Raw genomic sequence first — 22761 nt, 5'->3', positions numbered from 1 at the left:
TGGTGCGAAGGGGTCTAAAGACCTGCATTCATATGTCATGTCTATTACTCATTAACTCGGTGACTTTGGATAAAGTCACTTCACCTCTCCAGCTGTCACTTCTCTTACCTGAATAACAAATAATTTGAACTAGTTATTTGGAAGGTCATTCCCAGTGCTAACCTTTTGTCAGATCTATAGTGCTATGGGTAAGCCATAAAATAGATAAGATTAAGTGAAAGAAAAAGCCAGGGGCGCTTAGAAAAGAGGTTTTTTTAGTGCTCCGGGAAAATGGTTTTATATTATAGTGTTCCTTTGGATTGTTAACTTCTTTATACGTGACTCTGGGAGAGCATTTTGCCAGTCTGCATTGGTTTTGTGCTTCTTATGATTATCTGGTTGTTGATAATGTGGATTTACTGATTCTTGTGTAAAAAAAAAAAACTCTCAAATCTTACTGGCCCAAAAGAATAATTTGGGGTTAAATCACATCATGTCTTTCCTGGTCAGTCATCTGCAGCGTTTTCCTTTCTTTTGAGATGAAGGACATAAGTTTTTATTTTGGAGAGTATGTCAATTAGCTTTTTATTTCCTTTCAGATTTCTCTTCACAACCAGGAATGATGTTTCTGCATGTGTGATAGGAGCCTCTTGGGTTAATTTAACATTGTTTTCACTGTCAATAATCAGGAGTGACATAGATGCAGTGGTAGTTTGTGAGGTCTTTATTCTGGTCCCAGCCTCTGGGGTCACCTTTCATCTACCCTGGAAGAGAGATCAGAGATGAGAAGAGGTTTGCCTGGGTGACACAGCACAATCAGGATTGCTGAGAGAAAGAGGCAGCAGGAGTCAAGGACAGGTCCCTGCTCCTGCAGCCTGTATCTCTGCTACCTCAGTTTCCTATAACAAGAGAGAAGGGGAATGATCCTTGCTGTACACTTGACATTATGGTGCAATGTTAAAAAAAAAAAGTCTTGAAAGTGTTAAAATTTCTCTACAGAGCAAGGCAGCCTCAGTGATCACAGACCTGGTGATGAGATGCAAGTGATGGCATTCAGCTCTTACAGGCTGTCATTTGCTTAGGGTAATTAAGACTATCTTCCACCAAAATCTCATTTATAGCTAACAAGAAGAAAGCAAATGTCAACCCGGGACAGTTACTTTTTGACTGGCTTTCTGGAAGAAGGGGTTCTGTGAATCCATGTGTGACCACTTTAGCTTTTTCCTCTCAGAATCCCTCCTTCATTCTTAGAACACATGGCTTTCCTATCTCTTTCTAAAGAATGGTTACGCAAGACAGAGAATTGCTTGAAAGAACAGTCTGTGTGGTTCCTGCCTCAAATTACTGCAGCTGGAGGAGAAGAGATGAGCAAGACAGCGAGAAAAGCCCGTGGAGTACGAAGTTAACCCAGGGAGTGGGTGGAAGCTGTTAGGAAATGAAGGAAGAATAAAAACTGAAAGTAGGATCCCGCGGCCAGCCCTCGTGAGGGCCCCAGTCAGGTTGAATGATGATTATAGTCTGAGTGAGGCCTTTAGGGTGGCTTGAGCGCGTGAGCTGCCTTTAATTTTCCTAAAGACTCACTAGATCTCAAGAAGCGCAGTGGCCTTGGAAGGGTGCTCATTCATTCAGGTAAATGTCTTTATAACAGGGAGCGAGGGCCTCCATTCTCTGGGAACACTCAGCAAGCCTTTGCCTGCTAGGTGGGCAGATGGGAGTGTTTGGCCTCGAGCCTGCCCTTCATTTGAGGGTGAGGGCAAAAAACCAGAAGCCCTGAAAAATCAGGACCTGCTACTACTTGTAGATGGAAAAGCATCACAATATCTCTACAGAGGGCTGGGCTGAAATCACCGTCTCCATGCACCCCTTGTACCAGTGACTGAATTGCTCAGTCATGGGAGGAGAAGAAGCTTGAAGAAGTTACACACAAACCAAACACCACACCCCGAACAGGTCTTGCATCGTCTTTAACACATGCAGGGGAAGCTGGCTCTAACATCGTGGTGATGCTCCTGGTGAATGTTTAATTGTGTCCTCCATTCTCCAGCAGGGCTTCTGGGCCTCTCCTGGCTTGTCACTGGGCTGCTCAGGAAATGCAAATGAGTGTTCACTTAAGCAAAACACACAGAGAAGGGCAGTGAACCGCCACAACAGCCAGCCCAGGGTACCCACAGCCTGATGACAGAGTGACACACATGGTTTAGAGTGTGTTTTCAGTAATGGTCCCCTGGGCTCCAGCAGGCCGAGAGGGACCAGGTGAAACTTTAGGTGAACTTTAGGTGAAAGCCTTTTTTTGAAGGATATCCAAGTCGATGCTTGTCTTGTCAAGGTATATTTAGAAGTATTGTGCCTTCCAGCCTGTGTTGATTTTATTCTTAAAGTATTTTATAAGCGTCAGTCGTGCTGTGAAGCTCCTAGCTAGTGAATTACTAACATTGCTAGTTGTATGTGAGGTTGGGCCACAGTGATGATGTCACTTCTGTTTAGCCCATGGCCAGGACTGGCCTCCCAGCCTGCTGACCACAAGGGCATTGGCAATTGGGGTGAGCACACACAGAGGGGTAGATGTCTCTGCCATACTGGGTTTTGTTTTATTTAATAATTCAAGGGAAAAAGCATTCTGGGACCCAGAGTGTCAGGTGAGCAGGCACCAGACAGCATAGGTCAGCCCTGGAGTAAGTCCTATTTTGGGAATCTTTGAAATTCTCAAACATGTGGTCCTTATCACTCAGTTTTTCACTCTTCCTTCAAAAAAATTTGTATTCTCAAAACCTGATCAGTTCCCTTCCTCCTGAGAGTTTTAATGATTCCCAAAGCCTACCAGACCAAAGCATTGTCACTGTTACTTCAGAGTAACAAATACATCCAGTTGTCAACACATTTAAGTCCCAGGTGCTGGCCGAGTGTAGGGTATAAAATGGTGGCTAAAACAGACATGGTCCCTGCTTCTAGTCTGGTGGGAGGATACAATGATCAACAGTAGTCAATTGCCCCTTTGACAGTTTTGGTCTTATGGGATCTTATACATCCAAAGCTGGGTGTGCAAACTGGACAAGGTGATGTGTCTCACTCCACTTTTACTTTTATTCCAAAGATTTATGCTTTAATAACCTTTGGGATTGGCAGCCTTTGATTAGGGCAGGAGTCCTTTGATTAGGGCAGGAGTCCTTAATGTGAAACTGTGAAGTTGGTAACAAGCACAATATATTGAACAGGCACAATATATTGATTAGATGATAAGTCCACCCAGCAACACCCAAGCACACGAGGAGGGCATTCTGCTCTCCTTGGGCTTCCCCCAGCTACTGCCAGCAGAGCAGCACATGGCCCCTCACTGGCCTCACCCTTGTCCTGGCCCCGGCAGCACCAAACACTTGTTGAGGCCCAGGGCCTGAGAAAGATGCACGTGGTCCCTGGGCTTGGAGCCTTGGCTTCTGAGCCAAGAGTTGTGACCCCCAAGAAAAATAGTGCCTGGTGCCCAAGGTGAATAACAGACCAGAGATCAGCCTTGGCACACGGTAGAGCTCAGATAAACTGAGAGGAAAGGGAACAGCCCTTTAACCAAAGGAAAGAGCCTGAGTAGAGGCATCATTGTGGGCTGGAAATGTGGCTGCAAAGCGTGATCTGGCCTCTTGTGTGAACCCAGCAATTATTACATAACCTCTGTGGGCCTTTTGTCCTCATCTGTTAGGTTACTTACTATCAGCTGTAAAAGATTGTTTGTGTTTAATGTAAAGTGTCTAGCACGTGGCCCCGCATGGTGGGTGCTTAGAACAGTAATGATAAGATTGTTACTGCAGTGAATCATGCTACTGGAGGAATGGGGATTGGGCCTGCTGAGCTGGACTCCGCCTGAGGCCAGCCTCCCACTTTGTACTTTAAGGCAGTAAGCAGCAAAGCAGCCCAGCCCCCTGCCTGCCTCTGGCACCCTGCTGCACCCACAACACAGCCCCTCCTCAGTACACACCCTGCAGAATACCAGCCAAGCATGCTGGCCAGCTCTCCCCAGCCAGTCCCAGGCCTTGCCCCTTTAGAGCTATACAGCCAGTGGGTGGGGAGCTGTAGAGGAACCGGGAGTACTGATTGTCAGCCCCACCCTAGCCGGGATCCTTAATCTCACACCTGGCTAAGCCTCCTAGCTAGTGACTCAGCCCTCAGTCTCCTGTACAATCTGTCCTGCACACCTGAGCCAGGTGAACTTCCTCACCTCCCTTGAGCTCACATTACTGCCCTCCTCAGGCACCTCCGCTGCAGGGGTTCTAGCCTTGGCTGCACAGCACAATCCTGCAGGAAGCTCTGAAATCCTAGGGTGATTCTGCAGTCGTGAGGGCTCGCGCCTCCCAGGAGGACACGCGGTGACGCGGGGGTCTGCCCGGTCCTCCCACTGCCAGAGGCCCATTCCACGGATCAGGCCGGTTGTCCGCGTTCTACGGATGCGCAGCCAAGTCTGGGGTGAGACCCAGCAGTCCCTCCCGTCCCGGGCGCGGGCGCCCCCTTCCGGCGCGCTGGGGAGGCCACGGAGGGCGCAGCCCGAGCCCGGCCCCGCCAACCCTGCGCTGCCCTGGTCTGGCCGGTCGCGGGGGCTACGGAAATGCTTCCTGGCGTGCGCGGGGGACTGATGAGTCGTTCCAGGGGTTTCATGGTCCTCAGAGTGCACCGCTGTTACCTGTAATTCATTTTTCTTGCCCGAAAGCACGGCTAATTAAGTCCCTTCTCAGGAGAGCCGTCGCACCCCTCCCCCGCCCTGCGGTTTATTAATTACCTGGCATGTGGGAGGGAATTCGCCTCCCTGCCCCTTGGCTGGCCGCCTCCTGGCTTCCCTTCTCGGGTCTCACCGCTCTTTTTCCTCCTGGACCTCAAGAGAGCAATCCTTACAGTCGGAGCAAATGCAAGAACATTCCTTCCCCTGCAGCTGGTGACCTCTGCTGCCCGGAATCCATCAAAATCAGATGCGTTTCTTTTCACCACCCCTCTCTTTCCAGCTCTGAAATCATGTCTCCCCTCTCCCCATCGTCCACAGCACAATGTGCTGGGTGGGTTTGCCGAACTGGGCCCCGTGGCTTGTCGAAGGTCACACGGCTCATCTGGGGCACAGTCGGGAGTAGAATGGAACTCTCCTAATGCTTGGCCTTGCAGGAATTGCAAACTCAGCCACCTCCAGGGGCCATTGGTTGGGTCTGGTGGAGTGTGTGGCAAAGTACCCTGTCCTTGCCCCTTTGGGGGTCATTGAAACGTGCCCCACTGAAGGCCAAGAGTGTACAATCCTTGCCATGTCTGAAAGTGAATCCACTGTTCAAGGAAGGTAGTGACCTGCCCAGGGCCACACTGAGACCAGAACCAAGGGGCACTCTGGATTCACAGTGTGGTGACCTTTCCAGGATGCCACTTACTGACTGGGGACTGGTGAGTGCCCTGCTCAGGTCTGGGCACCTGCCCCTCTGTCCCACCCCTCCCTGCAGGGCCCCCTTCCCCACAGACTGCTCCATGCCTTGGACACCACTACCTGTCCCCTCTGTCTAAAACCACCGGTTCAGACAGCTCATGGCCCACCTCTCAGCTAGCCGTCATGCAGGAATTCTAGGTGTTTAGTGGCAAGTATCCTCCAGAATTTGGGGGACCAAAATGCTATTTTTAAGGAGATACTGATAGTGGTGTTTTTATGCATCACAAACAACCAGCCAGAAGGGAGGCATTTGGGGACAGGGAGGCTGAGGAGGAGCCCCCCATTGGAACACCTCCCTCAGGAAGGCCCCACCGTGCCAGCCTGGCTCCACTCTGCTCTGGGTTCCAGGTCTGTGTCCTGCCCCCACCTGCAGAGCTTTGTGCCAGTGCAGCCTTTCATGAGGAGAGGCTACCTTCACATGTGACCCCACATCACCAGCCAGCCTGCAGGGCCCCTCTGGAAGCTTCTGTTTTCCCATACGTCATAGAGGAGCTTTGCCAGATGTTTTTCTCCTTAGAGCCCACTTTCATTTTAGGGTCTTTGGTGCCTCCCCTGCCCTGGCCTCTGCACGGGGTGGCCGTGGAGGTGTGCTGGGCTATGCTTGCCCTCCGCCAGTGTCCAGCACCCTCCTGCAGGCACCCTGGCACTGCCTGGACGGCAGCAGTGCAAAAAGAGCTCAGGCCTTTTCCTCGCTGGGCATCAGACTTGAGCCCACGGACACTCTGCGTCTAGTAGGAGCTGCTCCACCCAGTGCGACCTGCCCACAGTCCTCGGTCTCGGAAGGACCCTGTTCTCACCTGTTGATTGTTGGCTCTGTGAAGCCAGGGGCTGGGCCCAGTTCCTGCCTCTGTATCCACAGTGCCTATGGCATAGTAGGTGCTCAGTAAATGTGTTGAGTGAATGAATCAATGAATGAATGAGTGAAAACTTGACTCCTTGTTGATTCTCAGCAGGGACTTTATTGGGTATCTACAAGAGTCCACAAGAGAGAGACAGTCTAGTGTCTGGGTTAGAAGGACAGACCCAGGAGCAGGCAGCCTGGGTTTGAATCCTGGCTGTGCCACTTATGAGCTGTGAGGCTTTAGGCAAATTACACAACCTCTCTGAGCTTTCATTTCTTTTCCTCGAACATAGGGGTTACAATAAAGCCTACTTTGCAGGGTTGCTATGAGGAATGAATGAGTTAATGCAGGTGAAGTGTGTGTATGACAAGGGCCTGGCACGTAGGGAAGGCTCCGTGTATGCTGGTCATTATTACCATGTAGAATGACTGTCGACAGAATGTCAGTGTCCCACAGCATGCTGGGACTTAGGGGAACCAACGGGTCCCATCATCTCCATTCCTGCCCTCCAAGGATGTGCAATGCAGCCGGGAGACAAAGCCCACAGGAGGAGTGAGTCGGAGTGACGAGCACTGTTGAGGGTGGGAGATGGGGACAGAGGTTCCCCAGGGGGCTGGCCCAGTTGAGGAAGGGCCCTAAGGAAAAATGCAATGTGCAGAGGGATTGGGAGGGGCCTAGGCTAAAAGAGGAGGTGGGTTGGGGCCACCAGGTTAAAGGGGTGGGGCTCCCCACCGGGGTGCAGAGGGCCATGAAGGGAACCACCCTGTCAGACAGGGCGGGGCATTGTACATAATGAAAGGTTTCTCCCTACATTTCAGGATTCCAGCCTTTCCAACTCTACTCTAGCTCCTGGGAGCCATTTTGGTAGGAATGGTTCCCTCCCGGCCCGGTTTGTTGAGGCTGTGCGGGAAGGCGAGGGTGACAGGGATCTCCCAGAGGCCCCTCTTTGGGTCCACAGAGAGGTCCGGGGATCTCTGGTGTTCCCAGTTGAGCTTTCCAGCAGCTTTGAGCTGATTTTCTGGGAAATGAATGTAACCCTTCGTCTCTGGTCTCCAACCTGGAGGGCCCTGTGGATCCTTTAGAAAAACTAGGCATCGACATGTGTGTGACTCACCCGAGTGCGATGCTGTGAGCTGGGGTGAGTGAGGGTTTTGTAAGAAGTGGTCAGAGGAAGGAGGCAGGGACCTTGGGGAGCATGGCCTGAGGGCAAGTTCTCCAACCATGGCTGCAGAATATGTACTCACACCCCATCACTCCTAAACTCGGATTTGCAATGCCCAGAAATCACCTGACATCGCTGCCTCTGCACAATCCCTCCTACCTCCCCTCCCCTCCCCCTGCTTTTCTGCCTGGCCAGCTGCTGTTCATCCTGCACGACCCAGATGTTGCCTCCTCTGGGAAGTCTTCCAGTCCACCCATTGTTGAGTGAATGCTCTCCTCCAGCTTTCCCCAGCACCCTGTCCTCCCATCAGCGCTCTCATGCTGCCGAACCACAATGGCCTGAAATTTGTCCCCTTCCCAATGGCTCCCTGAGGTCAGGTGGTGGGTCTTATTCATCTTTGCTTTCCTGATTCCTGGCTTCACGCCTGGCATGGAGTCAGCGTCAGTGAATGGTTGAGGAATGAATGGAGCAGCTTGTCTGGTACCGTACACAGAGAGGAACCAGGGCAGAAGCAGAGCCAGCATCAGGAGCAGCTGGGATGCCCCCCGCCCCCACCAGCAGGCCCACCCCGGCTGGGAGCAGGCGCAAGGTTCTGCCTTCCCTCTAAAGCGTCTCACATAAGGCAGGAGCAATGCGTCCTCATCCTCATCCTTGCTCCCTGTGCATCCCTCCTTTCTCCCTGGCAGGAAGGGCTGCCTCCCAAACATCCATAAGAGCATGCCCAGAGGTGGGGCATGAGGGGATTAGACAGAATCTCACCAGCAATGAGGCCAGTCAGAATGCAGAGAGGAGCCAGGGCATTTGGGGGACCAAATGCATGGACAGTGGCATGCGTTCCTAGGGAAGGAGACTGGCTAATGGATGGCCCCTGGGACCTAACAGCTGAGGCATTATTAGTGGAGGCGAACATGGGTTCAAGTCTCCTCCAGTCTGTCCCCTTCCCAAAGCTCCTTTGGGGTCCTAAAGCCTCCGGCGAGGCAGCTCCTACTTTGCCAAACTGACCCTGGGGCATGGACCAACACAGAGTACCCACTTTCTGGATGGGAATGTTGAGCCAGTGGAGAGCCAAGTATCTCACTCCTACACACAGACCAGAGGCCCCATGATCTCTCTTGCCACAGGCAGATGGTTCTATCCCAGCTTTGGGAGTCAGTTGTGTGGCAAAATATGACTGGCAGGTGTCCCCTGCACCCCTTCCTCCACACAAGGCCACAAACTGGTTAGTTAAGAATGACAATGTTGACTACCAACTGATAGGCCAGAGACAGAGGCTAATGTTTCGGGGAGCTCTGAACCGCAGCATCACGATTTTCTCCCCACACCAATGCTTCCGACAGTAGGCCTCCTTTGAGGTCATGCTAATCACCGGGTCTTCACTTTCATGGCCGTCTTGGGCCCTCTTCCCAGCACTCCTCAGGTCGTGCCCATGTCTGTGAAGTGCCTCCAACACCCTTCCCCTCCCTACCAGCCCCCAGCCACTGTCCCCACCCAGACCCTTGTTACATCTCCCCCAGATACAGCATACGCCTCCTACGGGTCCTCAACCTCCAGTCTCTCCCACTTCCACTCTATCCTCCAAGGCTCCACTTTCTGATGTCTAGCTCTGATCATGCTGCTGCCTTGCTCAAAACCTTCTGTGGCTCCCTATTGCCTGTCAAATTCACTTCAGGTCCCTTAGCTTGGCATTCAAAGCTCTCTCTGCTCAGGTCCTGACTCTCAGCTTAAGTCCCTCTGCCTGTCTGTAATGTCTCCTGCGTTCCTAGGCCCCAGGCCTATTCCCTCTCCCTGGAAAGCCCTCCCCATTCCTTTCTACCTGCTGAAATTTCATCCATCCTTCCAGGCCCTGGGCAGATGGAGCGCCCCTGGTCCCAACAGCTGGACGTGCTCTCTCCTTCCTCTAGACTGCCAGGAACCTCGCCCAGCATGGGAACTCCTCACAATGGAATTGGCTCATCTGTTTCCTAGCCCCCCAACATGCAAAGCACAGTCTGGGCACATCGGGAGAGTAAGCAAATAAGCATAAAAGCGGTGCATTCATTCATTCAGTCAGTATTCATGGAGCACCTACTATGTGCCTGGCCCCTGCTAGCCACCAAAGATACAACGGTGAGCAAGACGGGTGTGGTGTCTGCACCATGGAGCACAGACGTGCTCTAGAACATGCTGAGGGCGAGCCACAGCTCCATGCATCTGGCTGCAAATCTTTAGGGTGCTTTGAGGCCATGCCCATTCACCTTCTCAGGGCCGGCTCCCTGCAGGACTCGGTGCTGTCCCAGCTGTCCCCAGGGCTGGGCAGCCCAAGGTCTGCAGATGTGTCCGGGGCTAGGAGGCCAGAGGGCCCTGGCTGGGATGCAGAAGCAGATGGACTCTCCTCTTCACTATCTCCCCCCCCCCCGCCCCCCACCCTCTGACATGGGGACAGGAGGGAGAGGAGGAGAAGGAGGGACAGGGAAGCTCCTGATAAGGTTTTCCATCCCTGGTCCCCATGGGTCCACAGACCCCAGGACTGTGGACCTGCTACGAGCCCGGGGTGATATTCACGTATTTACCACCACACAGCACGGCGGTCACAAATCGCAGCAGACGCTGGCTGAGGGCTGGAGCAGGCACCAGGCGACGTCCCGTTAGGTCCTGGATTGTGAGTGAGCCAGGCCCCCCGGGGAGGAGCAAGAATAGCAGCCAGGGGTTACTCAGGGAATCTGGGCCATGGTTATTTACCAACTATGACAGAAGTGTTTTCAATAATTATTTTAAATATTTGAACAGCTAGTGTGACTGCATCAGTGCATCCAGTCCCGCCGGCCCTGCCAGCAACCACAGTGCCCATACGATCATATCAAATCCAATTTAAAACCACAAATTTTATTGATCTTCATGGACAATACAGGGCCATGTGTACAAATGCTACTCAAGTCCCACATCTGGCAACCTCCCCACCAGCACCTCCCACTGACCAGTCTGCCCTGCCAGCAGCCAGCGCCTGCAGGTCTCCCTTTTGCCCCCTCCCTGGGAGTCCGGCCTCACCGTGCTGAGCCTCCAAGAGGCTGGAGATGGCAGCGCTGGCTTCCGAGCTTGAGCTCTGGGGTCAGGAGAGAGCTAAGGCCTAAACTGCCCAGGCCTTCTCCCCCTCCCCTCCCCCGCCCACTGTGTAAGTATGGCCAGCACTGGGGGTGAGGCTAACTCCTCCATCAAGGCAGCCTCGGCTCCCCTTCTGCCCTCTCTACCACATCCTTCCCCTCCAAGTGACCTGTCCTGCTGACCAAGGCAGTGACCATTTTTCAGGGGGTGTGAATCATTGCACAGGTGGCAGTGACGAAGTGTCCCTGATGGCAGGGATCTTGTCATCCTGTTCACTACTGCATTGCCAGTGTCTGGAAGAGGCTGGGAACATAGCACTCAATAAATATATGCAGGGCAGATGGATGAACAATACAGGGGGAGTAGTATGAGCAGGTCGAGCCGTTACTACACTAGCCCTCTAGGGGGCGCGACGGTAGGACCAGAGTGAAGTCCTCCAGGCTCTGCTCAAGAACTCAGGGTGCTGGGCAGCAACTGTTGGGGTTGCTGTGGCCAACTGGGGGATATGGCATGGTGTGGATTCAGCACTGCTGCCTGCATGGATGTCATATTGGCTTTGGGACCCAGTCAGGAGGGGGGTATTGTGTTGTCCCCACTCCCTCATATGCCCCAGGGGTCTGGCCCTCTGGGTTCCAGAACACAGCAGTGCCCCCAGTCAGAGCCAGTCGGATGAGCAGGGGTAGTCTCGCAATTGCACCTTTACATTCTGAACATCCCCATTCCCAGCTTAACTCCCCCAATGTTGCCCCTCAGAGCATGACCTGGCTTTTCTCTCCCCACCCCTGCCCCCACCTGACCTGACACTGCTCCATCTCCCTGTCCTCGAATGCCAGTCCCCTCAACCATCCAGCCAGTCCTGTCTCTCCAAAGAATCTCTCCTCAGTGGCTGGCCTGGGTCCTGAGAGTTGGCATCATGGTTTTCAGACCCTTCTCATGCCCAACCTACCCTCCATGAAAGCAAATAACTCACAGCCATTTCTGCAGACCTTGCCTCTGGGCCCAGCATTTGCAAAGAGGACACCAGAATCTTGGAGTGGGAAGGGATCTCTAAGCTCACCTAGAACGACGCTGTGCAGAAATCCCTTCCACAGCATGCTGCAGATGACCGCCTATTCCCTGCTGCCATAGCTCCAGTGGGGCACTCCCTACCTCCCCAGGTAGCCATTCAAACGCTGAACAGCTTCAGTGGCTGGAATGTCCTCTATACAGGGCATAGATGAGCTCCTTTGTCCCTCCCACTTCTCCCCCTCCCCTAAGCATCCTTCCTCTGTGTTCCTAACAACGCTCCTTACCAGCACCCCTCTCTCTCTGCCTCTCTATGTTTCTCTCTCTCTCTTTCACACACACACACACACACACACACACACACACACACACATGCATCCCCTTCCATACGGCTATACAGTCACATGCCTCCCTCATTTATTGGGGACTCCCTCTCCCTCCCCCTTCTTCCTCATCTTCCTGGCATCTGACAAAGGCCTGGAGGCTGGAGACTAAGGAGAAAGGCTGGAAGAGTGCCAGGGAAAGGAGGCATCTAGCCAGACCCGGGATTGGTCTGGGGTGGCCGGCTGGGGCAGGATGGACAGGGAACAGCAGCTGTAAATACCAGCCCATTGGTTACTGTCTCCCAGGAAAAGGGCCTGGAACCTTGGGGGGTGGGCAAGAAGTGACTGGGTCCTCTTTCCCTCCACTGCCCACGATCCCACAGAGTAGCTGTGGCCACACATCCACCCTTTCCCAACTTCCCCGGCAGCTGGCCGAGCTGACTCGGCTGCTTCTCACACGTGGTGATTTTAAACATTCGCCAGCCTACAGGTCCCAGGGAGTCTCATACCAGCAGCAAGAATCCACTCTCCACTCCCAACACGGGGCTGAGAGGAAGGGCTCCAGCAGACAGCCGTGATGACATGAGACATGATGGGGAGCGGATGAGCCAGGCAGAGGGGGAAAGCAGGGGTCCCAAGGAGAAGAAGCGAAAGCAGAGCATCCTGACAGCTAGCAGCCACCTGGCCGGCTGGGAGGAGCCCAGCATTCCCCTGGTGGCCATTTTTTCCTCCTTGTCCGGATCCACCAGCCCACACTGTTCTCTATAGGTTAAAAGGCAGGGGTGGGTGCTAGGACCAGCACGAAGCTAAAGTGAGTCATGGGTGGAGACAAGGGTGCTGTGGTCTTAGATTCAGGAGGAGCGGGGACACAGAGACAGAGAGAGAGAGAAATGATGGGAGTGTCTGCTACTTATCCCGCTGCTTGGAGCTCTCACTTCCAACATTGAACATAGGGACCAGCAGGCCTAGCAGCCACCTCTTCCCGAAGACCTCCTGTAAGTTCTTGCGCCAGGGCCGGGCCCTCACTGCCACCCCCTTCCGCACCTGGTGGCGAGTCTGCCCCCGGAGGATCAACAGCAGCTGGTGGCAGCAGAAGCCCGCGCAGGCCAGGCCGATGGCAAACCAGAGGTAGAGCATGAGGATGACGAACATTTCAGAACCGAGGACAGCTCCTGCGGGGAGGGGGAGGGGAAACACCAGAGCCGCTTTACACCCAGGCCACGTACAGAAATGCAATCCAGGCAGCGTTTTCCGCCGGGAGGGAGGGAGATTAATGAGATTGACACTATATTTTGTAGCAATCTCAGCGCTGCAGCGAGGGAAAAAAGGATGAACTAGTTGCCCTAACTTTTTCTTAGTGCCGATGGCTCTCCGAGGCGAGGGTGGAAAACTAGGGGAGAAGGGAAGGAATTTTGATGACCCAACAAGGAGAACCCTCGGCTTCTGGCTTCTGCGGGTAACATTTCCCTAGAGTCAGAGACGTCTCTCCCTTCTCTGCTTTCTCTTCCTGGGCTGGAAGCAGGGAGAAGGGGTTGTTCTCAGGAGGCGAGCAGGGTGAGCTGAGGACCCTGCAGAGGGAGCCGATGCCTGGGCAGCTGTCTAGACTGCGGCGGCTTCTCGCTACCCAGGTGGGAGCACTGGCTGGAAGGACTCAGGAAAGTGACAACTTGATGGAGAACCAGGCCCTAGTCATCAAGAATAATAAGTCACGAGCTTAGTCTCAAGGGCAGCACGGAGCGCCGACTTAGAGAATAATTCAGTCATTAATGTTAACAAGAGGACAGTGGCCAACAGAACATTCAGCCAGAGCTGTCCTGTCAGTCAAAGCTTGCTAAGGCTGGAAGAGGCCACCAAGGTCATGAGTTCAGCCCCCTGCCATGGGGTAGGACCTCCCCTAAGCCCCTCTAAACCAAGCACTGCCTGGTACAGGTTTTAAACTTCTACTGAGTAAGAGCTCCCATACTCTTCCTCTCAGTGTGAGTGGCAGGTGGTCCATGCCAGGTTTGACTCTCCCAGCTATGTGGACTTGCGCAAGTTGCTTAACCTCTCATAGGTGCAGTTTGCTCATCTGTAAAATGAGTATAATGAGGATGATTTCATGGGGTTGCATGATTCAAGGAATCATGTACAAAGTGGTCAGCCTTCTGGTTCCTACTCAGTACGGTGTTCCCGGATGAGGCTCATTTTATAGGTTAGGAGACTACATCCAAAAGCAGTTCAAGTTTAACCCCTAAAGTCACCAAGCTCTCTCCCCCTTTCCAGGGCTTGGAGTCCTGGCTGGGCTGCGACTTCGGCAGCTCTGATAAAGACACTTACCTTGACCTGCTCAGCAGCCAGGGCAGTGGGCCCAGGAGAGAACTCAAAAACCCTCTGTAGCCCTTTGCAACCTCATGACACCTCCTCCGGGGAGGTGGCGGTATTGCCTCCAGGGACCCCACTTTACAAACTATTCTACCGTTAAGAATCTCATATTCCTCCCTTTCCCCAGCCTCCTTCTGCCCCAGCCCACGTCTTCCCAGGCCTCCTCAGCCTCTAATTTCCAGACCCCTAAGGACCAGGCTTGCAAAACACGTCTAGTCTGAGTAGCAGTAGACTCAGCAGCCAGAGAGGATGCGGGTCTGATTCAGGTTTGCTCATTAGCAGCCTCCTCTTGCCTTCATCTCTAGGAGCTTTGATAGCAGGTTTTTCTTTGCAAAGTTGGAGACAAATTCTAGCCCCCAGCTGTCCAGGGGGTAGAAAGCTCGCTCCAGCTGCCATTTAGAGCAGCCCCTCCACTGGCAGGGGGTGGCAGCGGGACAGGGCTCACAGTGGGCTGTGGCATCCCCTGACCCACTTCCTCCTTGTCAGCACAGATTAGCTTGGACAGCCACGTGCAGGATGCAGGAATCTGGGACCATGGTGCCCTTTGGGCTCGAGAGATGCTGACGGGCAAAGATGGCCCTGGAGCTGGGATGTGAGAACATCAGAGCTGTCAAGCCTGGGCCTGCCGTGCAACACGGCCCCAGGCGCAAGCCCTGGCGGATGGAAGCTGTTTCCCACAGGGCTTTGCTGGCACTAAATCAAGGCATGAGGAAGACCTTGTGGCCTTTTTCTGGCCCCATGTGGAAGCTACAAAAGGCTATTCTGGGGACCTGCTTTCTCTCGAGGTATTTGAAGTTACCTAGCCTGGCTGCTTCAGCTCCTCAACCATTTAATAATAGTTCTGCTTCTCTTAGAAAATCACAGAACTTTCCTAAAGGGCCTGAAAGGTCACATCAGCCGATCTCCCCAGCCCTGCTTCCCACCAAGCATCTATAATGCCTTTGGCAGACCATCACCCAGTGTCTTCTTTAACACATCCGGGGACAAGAAGCTCCCTCCCTCCCAAAGGGGGCTCATTGGAGGAGCAGCTTCAGAGAGGCACCCCCAGAGAGGCAGCGTGGTGTAGTGGAAAGAGTATGAACTTTGGGGGCTAGCAGCCCTGCATCCAGACCTTAGGTTGGAATTAAGAAGCTGTGTGGCATCAAAACAACTTAACCTTGCTAAGCCTTTGGTTCCTGAGCCTCTAAAATGGATACAGTAATACCCACCTCACAGACTGTCACAGCATCCAGACTGGATGCAATGAGATGCACAGCAGGTGGCACACGACAGGTGCCCCATCAACACTAGTCCCCTTTTCCCTCCTGCTGGGCTTTCTGGTGGCACCAACCTTGCTGGCACACTTGCCCAAATGCCACAACACAGGTCAGAAGGTGGCATCCCCACTTCCCAGATAAGAACAAGGTTTGGAGAGGTGACACAGTCTGTGCTGGTGTCACAAGCCAAAAGAAAGGACAACTTCTAAAACCTGACTAGCTAACCCCCTCCCTCCTTGGCATCAGCTGTGGGGGCGGCCACCTCCACTTTAGAAGACCCCTTCTTCCACTTTTAGCTGTGAGGGCCCCCACTCACACCATCCTCTGGTGGCCGACATGACTCAGATCGGTATCAGAATTGGGGACAGCACCATGTCTGTTAAACAACTTGTGCCTTCTTCCTCCCTCCCGTACCCCCGTCCTCCTGAGCAGATGAGAGAGGGTGCGCTCCCAACCGTTTGCATTGAGAACCAGAGACAGAGATGGGAAGGAGGCAGCTGATCAGTGGGTGCCTGTCGAGGTGGGGAGAGAAGAAGGACTGGCAAGAGGAGAGGTGAAAGGTCAGCAAAGGAGGAAGACGAGACAGGAGATTAGAAATGTCAGCCTCCTTTTCCTAGGAGTGTGGCGAGGAGCTGAAAGGCAGTGGGATGCATCCTTATGCTGGGACATGGGTGTGGGCCTCACAGCAGGCACGGACTGGCTCTGTTCTCCCATCAGATCAAAGCAAGAGGCCTTTCTTCCTTTCTTTCCTGCCCCCCAAACCTAGCACATATGGACAGGCCTCAAGCCCAGACTTATCTCGAATCAAACCATTTCAAGATCCTCCTTCTGGAACCATCCATTTTTATGGTTGGTGAAACTACTTGGAAAAGAAAGTGTAAGCAGGCTCTTTGGCTTTCCTCATCCCTCCACCTGCCTGTGCTCACACCCCACCCCCCAGCCCGCCCACCTACCCTCCCCCGTTGTGGTTATTTTTGTCCCAGCAGCCTATATGCCAGCTCTGGGATCCAGAAGGCCCGAGAGCTCTGAGTTCTGGGCCCGGCTCAGCCACCAGCCCTCAAGGCAACCCCCATATCTGGGTCCTCCCTGGACCTCTGTGTTCCCACTGCCAAATGGCACGATAACTCTGTGCCTGGGAAGAACTGGGCTGCAGCCACAACAAAGACTGAAATGATGGCTTCCCCCAGAGTGGAGCAGAATTTTTATGAATGTCCAACTCAGGCATCTCAAGACAGTCTTGGGCTCTCAGTGGAAGTAGCTGCACCCTGTCTTTCTCTGTTCCTAGAAGGTCAACAGGTGAGGGAGGGAACATGCTCTGGTCTCTGGGCTGCAGAAGAAGGGTGTCAGACTGGTTTAAGGACCTGGGGGCAGATCAGAGACTGCTACCCAATATGTGTAGGACCTCGGACAAGCCATTCAATCCCCTCTGAGTCTCAGTTTCTTCATCTGAGAAATGGAGATAACAATGCCATATGCACACACGTGCATGTGTGCACTACAGTGGTGGGAACCAAGTTGGTGAGAGTCAAAGGCCAAAGGCCAGGGTGGGGAGGGAGTGGAAGGAAATGAGGTGGGGCAAATTTCAAAGCCAAGCCAACCGGTAAGAATTGCCACCAGCAGCAGAGTCCTTCTAGGGCCAGGTATCAGGGAGTGCTCCCTGGCATACACTATTTAAAGTGCAGTCCTCCCCAGGGCACCCAACTGGGCACCAGTGTGACAGCCCACAAGCCTGGCTTCTGTGGGTATAAACGCCTCCCGAAGGGTCAGATCCCACACCAGGCCCATGGCTCTGTGGAGATGGAGCCATTAAACTCGGCTGCAGGCCAGGCTCGGTGGCTCACGCCTGTAATCCTAGCACTCTGGGAGGCTGAGGCGGGCGGATTGCTCGAGGTCAGGAGTTCGAAACCAGCCTGAGCAAGAGTGAGACCCTGTCTCTACTATAAATAGAAACAAATTAATTGGTCAACTAATATATATAGAAAAAAATTAGCCAGGCATGGTGGCGCGTGCCTGTAGTCCCAGCTACTTGGGAGGCTGAGGCAGCAAGATTGCTTGAGCCCAGGAGTTCGAGGTTGCTGTGAGCTAGGCTGATGCCACAGCACTCACTCTAGCCTAGGCAACAAAGCGAGACTCTATCTCAAAAAAACCCAAAAAACCCAAAAAACTCAGCTGCATGTCCCACCCGAGGTCCCCCTGCTCTGAGCCATCTGCAGGTTGGAGAACAGCTTGGTAGAGTCAAACAGTGGGCAGGACAATGGGGCTTAGCCTCCTGCTGGGGCTGGCCTGGCACCAAGTTCAACCTTACCAAGGTTGGGAGGCAAGAACTCTGGAGGGCAAAGTCCCTGGGTGATATGTGAGCGTGACTGGGGTCCAGGCAGTGGAAGGTCATAGCATGGGTGTCCCTCACAGGGCTGCATAAGGAATGGCCAGTGCCCAGCCCTGCCTGGCATGAGCAGGTGCATTGCCTGGATGCCACAATTCTGTGAGCAAATGGACAGTATGATGGATGAGAATGGTGAGAGAAAGGGGAGGAGGTTGCCAGATAAAACACAGTATATGCAGTCAATTTCCATTTCAGAAAGACAACAGCAAATTGTCTTAGTATAAGTATGTTTCATGCAACATTTGGGACAAAATTATACTAAAAACCTATGAGTTGTTTACCTGAAATTTTAATTTAGAGGGGCCGAGTCCTGTATTTTTACTTGCTCAATCTGGCAACCTATGCAGTTGGAGTTTAGGGTCTGGCCAGCTTTGGGGTGGTAGGGGTCGTTGTGTAGAGCCCAACATGCCTGCCACGGCCCACTCACCGGAGAAGAACTGGCTGATGGAGGTGGGTAGGAGCGTGAGGAAGGCCAGGGGGTGGGCGAAGGAGATGGAAAGGACCGCGGAGATGTAGGCCACGCCGGCCACCATGGAGTAGAGGCAGGCCAGGGAGGTGTAGAGGCAGAACAGGACGAAGTTGCGCATGTTCCTGCTGCCGATGCAGTTGCCGGTGAAGAAACAGTGATGGTCGTGCCTCAGGGTGACTCTGGCGCACACTCGGCAGAAGTGGGTGCTGGGCGGGGGGCACGAAGGCCTTCTGGCCGAGGTCCCCTGGCAGGCGCCCACGTCGTCTGGGGAGTTCTGGATGACCAGGACGTAATTGCCCAGGGCGTTGGCCGAGAGGAATAGGAAGAGTGCCCCGTGGAGCAGGGCGGGCGAGAAGAGGCGGGCGGCTGCGGGGTCCTCGCGCATGCTGGGCAGGAAGAGGAAGAGCTGCAGCACGAAGGTCACCAGGGAGATGCACAGGAAGTAGGCGGGGGCCACCACGTTGAGCAGCCGCAGGGCCAGCATCCTCGATTACATTCCTGCGGTCCCCAGGGGAGAAGACGACTGACTGACTGCGGCGTCCAGGGGGCGCCCTCGAGCTCCTCCCGTGTGTCGCCCGTCGCGAGGGCTGCGCGCAAATCCAGGCCCCCAACCCCTGCCCCTCGGATCCTCTGTCCCCACTTCCCTAACCCCGGACTGTGCAAGCTAGAGCTCCCGAGACCCAGAGGTCGCCCGGGGCCGTGCCCTACCTCGAGGTGGCCGCTCCCTTGGTTCTGAGCGAACTCTGCGCCCTGGTGCCGCGGGGTCGAGCACGAAGAGGAAGGGACCTGTTCGCGGTCCGGAGGGGCTGGGGGAGCGGGGAACGCGGCTCTGCCTTCTGTGGCCGTGAGAGGAGCCCAGGTTTGGAATTTCTGGTTCAAACCTCCCTAGGAGGAGAAAGCGGAGGATTTGGGGTCGGGGGCAGAGAGAACAGCATGATTTGACCTTCTGGAAGTCCTGCTTCACCCCCGCCCCTTCTCCATCCCTTCAGCCCCACCTTCAGCAATACTCAGGGACCGCACTGGTTACTCAAGGCTGTGTGTGTGTGTGTGTGTGTGTCTTTGTGCGTATTTCCTTGTGCATGACTCTGTACGTGTAATCTATGTGCGCCTGGGTATCTGTGTTTGTGTATGTGTATGTCTGTGTGTACACACACGCAGCCGCTGCCACCTGGCTTTTTAAAAAATCAATTAAAACAATCGATACATTCACGCGCGCTCTCAGGCACAGGTGTGGGGGGGCGCAGCCGAAATACCTGTGTCAGTAGCTCCTGTTCAGCCCATCTCTCCAACGCTGGCTGCCAGGGCTATTTCTTAGCAAAGAACGTTTTCATTTGAGGCGACAAAATTGAAATCCCCCCCACCCCCTTGCGCCTGCCTCCCGCCCTCCTGGCGGGAGAAACCCAAACAAGCCCCATGGCGCCCAAACCCCTTCGGTGCCAGCAAGCCCGTCCTGAGCGCGCGAGTGGGTGCTTGGCCAGCCTTGCAGGGAGTCGACCCCACCGCCGGGTGCAGCCGCCACCGCCACCGCGCCCCACCCAACGGACCACAGCCCTGTTCCTGCCCAGCTTCTGAGCGCCCGAGAGAACTTTTCCGAGGGCTAAGGAGCCGAGGGCCGGAGGAGCGAGAAAAGTTCTGGGAAGGCGGCTGCACCCAGGACGGGTGGATGCCACCGCGCTTCCGTCCAGACTGTCCCGTTAGGACGGGGCGACTGGCCACCTTGGAACCCCCTTTGCAGCTGCCAGTGCCCCCCGGGGAGTCGCAGCCACGGCGGGGAGCGCGGACCTGCCTCGGAGGCTGGGGCGCAGCGCAGGGCAAGCCTGGGGTGGTCGCCGGGGCTCGGCACCTCCCCGCGCGGTGCCCGGGGAGGCTGCGGCGGCGCTGCCCACCAGGAGAGCCCTCGGCCTGGGGCTCTGGCAAAGCAAGTGTCTTCCCCGCGCCAGTCGCCAGGGGGGCGCGGGAGCAGCCTCCAGATGCGCCGCGGAGCCGAGGAGGCGAAGGACCGGGGCTGTGGGAGTGAGGGGCGCTCGGCGGGCAGGCGCAGCCCGGCCCTGCGCGGGAGAAGGGACCGCAGGGACCAACGCCGCGGCCCAGGGCGCAGGGAGCTGTCCGTTCAGCACCGGCGCCCGCCGCGCCCGCGGCCGAGGGCGGCACAGCCGGAGCCCCAGCCAGCCGGGCGGGCAGCGCGGGCGGCCGCCGGCTTCTCGGCCACTGCCGCGCGGACGCCGGGGAAGCCGCCCCCAGCGCCGCCGCCACCACCGCTGCCGCCGCACCGCCGCAGAGGGGTGGGGAAATGAACTCACCGAGCTCCGGTCGCCGGCAAGAGGAGCCCGGGGCGCCGGCTCTCGCCCTCCCTGAGACTGCAAAGTTGTGGGCTCGGCCCCGCTGGCTTGCAGCCTCCTCACGCTTCGCTTCGGGGACTGGGCAGGTAGAGGGACGTAGGGAGGAGGGAGCGGGCAGCTGCTGGCCTCCCACTTGGGCGCCAGCGAGTGGGGGCCAGGAGGCGGCGGGGATGGCAGCTGGGCACCCCCCAGCCCCGCCACCCCTCCCTCCGCTCCTGGGGGCGGTGCTCTGGCCACCCGCCTCAGCGCCGTGGACTTGCCCCTCTTCTCGGTCCCCTTGAGCAGGCTGGGGCGCCCTGTCCCACTTCAGCCGTGGGTTCCAGCTGGGAAATGGGATTCAGCCCTGATGTGAACGCTCCAGCCATCACCCTGTCCTTCCCTCCCTGCTCCCTGCTCGGCTGGGGCTGCAGGAAACCTGGGGGTTTGAGAACCCAGTTTGCTAAGGCAACACCCAGGAAGATGAGTGCCCGTCACCTTGGCAGGGCTGTGTACAGAGGGGTCGAGAGCCAGGGCTCTGGGGCAGGCTGGGGCCTGTCTGCCCGGTTTGGAAATCCACCATTCACTAGTATGAGACCTTGGATTTCAGTTTTCTCATCTGTAAAACAGAAATATGGGGATTAAAAGACAATATATGTAAAGCCCTTAAGCAGGGACTGCCCAGGGTAACCACTGTTTGAGTCTTAGTTCGTAATTATTGACCCTACTTATTGGGCCCTTACTACATACCAGGCACTGTGCTAAGTCTTTAATATAAGACAGCTTCATTAATCCTGTCATCATGATCTGAGAAGCTGGATGAATCCCATTCCGGGCATGAGGAGGTTGAGGCTCAGAGAAGCTAAGTCACATGTCTAAGGTCACACAGCAGGTAATTGATGGAGCCTGGATTTGAACCCAGTTATAGCACTAATGCTCCTGCTCTTGGCTACTGCATAGCCCAGTATCAGAGGCAGCTCTGGTTTGGGAGAAGGGAGGACCACATAGGTGTTTATCTAGAACAGAGCTTGAACCTGGAGCTTCTACTTGGAGCCCCACCCCCATCTCCCTGTTTCTATTTCCTTTCCCTTCTGGAATGCCACTGCTCTAAGGTGGGTACCGTGAGGAACTAAGAGAGTCGTGACACCAGCGTGTGTCAAATGGGGGAGGGAGGCAGCAGAGAGAGCCTCAGAAACAGCAAACACTGCAGGAATATTGGTGCCATTGCCAGCCTCAGTTTCCTGGATGTCACAGGTCACCTACCTGCCCTGCTTCACTCTTCTGAGTGAAGGTAAATAATTGCTTATTGCTTTCTCAACGGGTCGATTAAAATAAGAGCAATGCCTTAAAATGAGGGCCATATGCCTATCGGCTCAGCCTCTATTTTTGAATCATCAGACACTGTTTTCTCTGTATTTTATCAGGGTACATCAAAATAAAAAAGCAGCCAGGAAACCTTTTCATGTTCTGAAAGGATCTTACATATAAGTGAAAGAGCAGTTTTCCCCATGGTGGCTCCTGGGCATTTGGTAGCCCTGTGAGTTCCAGGGGCCCCAGGACAGACACAGGGAAGCACGAATGGCCTTTTCCCTTCAGAGCAGCTTTGTGTCACAGTCATGGCCGTCTGGGCTCTTTCACAAGCTCTGCCTGCCTCTCATGCGGGCTTGGCAGGGAGGTAGCCTGGAGAGCTGGGTTTGGGCTATACTGATTGAAGATCTCCATTCCCCAGATACCTTGAGAGTCGGGCAGCATTTCTAATTTTATTTTACAGATGGGTGTGTGGTGGGAAGGTGTGTGTCTGACTTTGTGTGTGTGAAGAGAGGGAAAGAGAGAGAGAGAGAAGCTAAGCGAACGTGGGAAGATGTTAGTGGGGGAAGGGAGCATTCAGCTGGGAAAGAGGAGGAGATCTGGTTGTGGAAACACAAACCGACAAGGACAATTGCTTATTTAGAAATAGAGTTTATCAATAGAAAAGGACAAGAAAGCTTCAGATCTGAAGCTAGTGGTTCCCCAGCCCCCCTTGAGGGATAGAGCGAACGGAAATACAGCCAAATGTTGTGTTGTTTTTCTAAATATGTGCTCATCCCTGACAAAATCAATAGGCAGGTCAGTCTGAACTTCACTTCGATTCTGGCCCCATTAGATTTA

At 54.6% G+C, this 22761-nt stretch overlaps 2 protein-coding genes across 2 annotated transcripts in view; one reads left to right on the top strand and one right to left on the bottom strand.

The window, feature by feature from the left end:
• TMEM63C (transmembrane protein 63C) overlaps window positions 1-22761 on the top strand; it is a 124763-nt gene that overhangs the window by 2337 nt on the left and 99665 nt on the right. The window lies entirely within an intron of this gene.
• On the bottom strand, window positions 9845-21032 carry ZDHHC22 (zDHHC palmitoyltransferase 22). Its single transcript, XM_012742869.2, has 4 exons — window positions 20599-21032; window positions 19007-19183; window positions 18257-18796; window positions 9845-13001 (listed from the first exon to the last, which is right to left on the bottom strand). The coding sequence occupies exons 3-4, from the start codon at window positions 18780-18782 to the stop codon at window positions 12736-12738; spliced, it is 792 nt and encodes a 263-aa protein (XP_012598323.1). The 5' UTR covers window positions 18783-18796; window positions 19007-19183; window positions 20599-21032; the 3' UTR covers window positions 9845-12735.

This window comes from Microcebus murinus, chromosome 6 (genome assembly GCF_040939455.1).
Source record: "Microcebus murinus isolate Inina chromosome 6, M.murinus_Inina_mat1.0, whole genome shotgun sequence".
NCBI classification, from domain to species: Eukaryota; Metazoa; Chordata; class Mammalia; order Primates; family Cheirogaleidae; genus Microcebus; species Microcebus murinus.
Note: the sequence above shows the minus strand (reverse complement) of the source record. Positions and strands in the feature narration are given on the sequence as shown.

Coding starts and splice junctions, on each gene's coding strand:
- ZDHHC22 (XM_012742869.2), bottom strand. CDS start 18,782: ATGCTGGCCCTGCGGCTGCTCAACGTGGTGGCCCCCGCCTACTTCCTG. Junction 13,002..18,256: donor CATCAGCCAGTTCTTCTCCG/GTGAGTGGGCCG, acceptor CCCTCCCCGCAG/GAGCTGTCCTCGGTTCTGAA.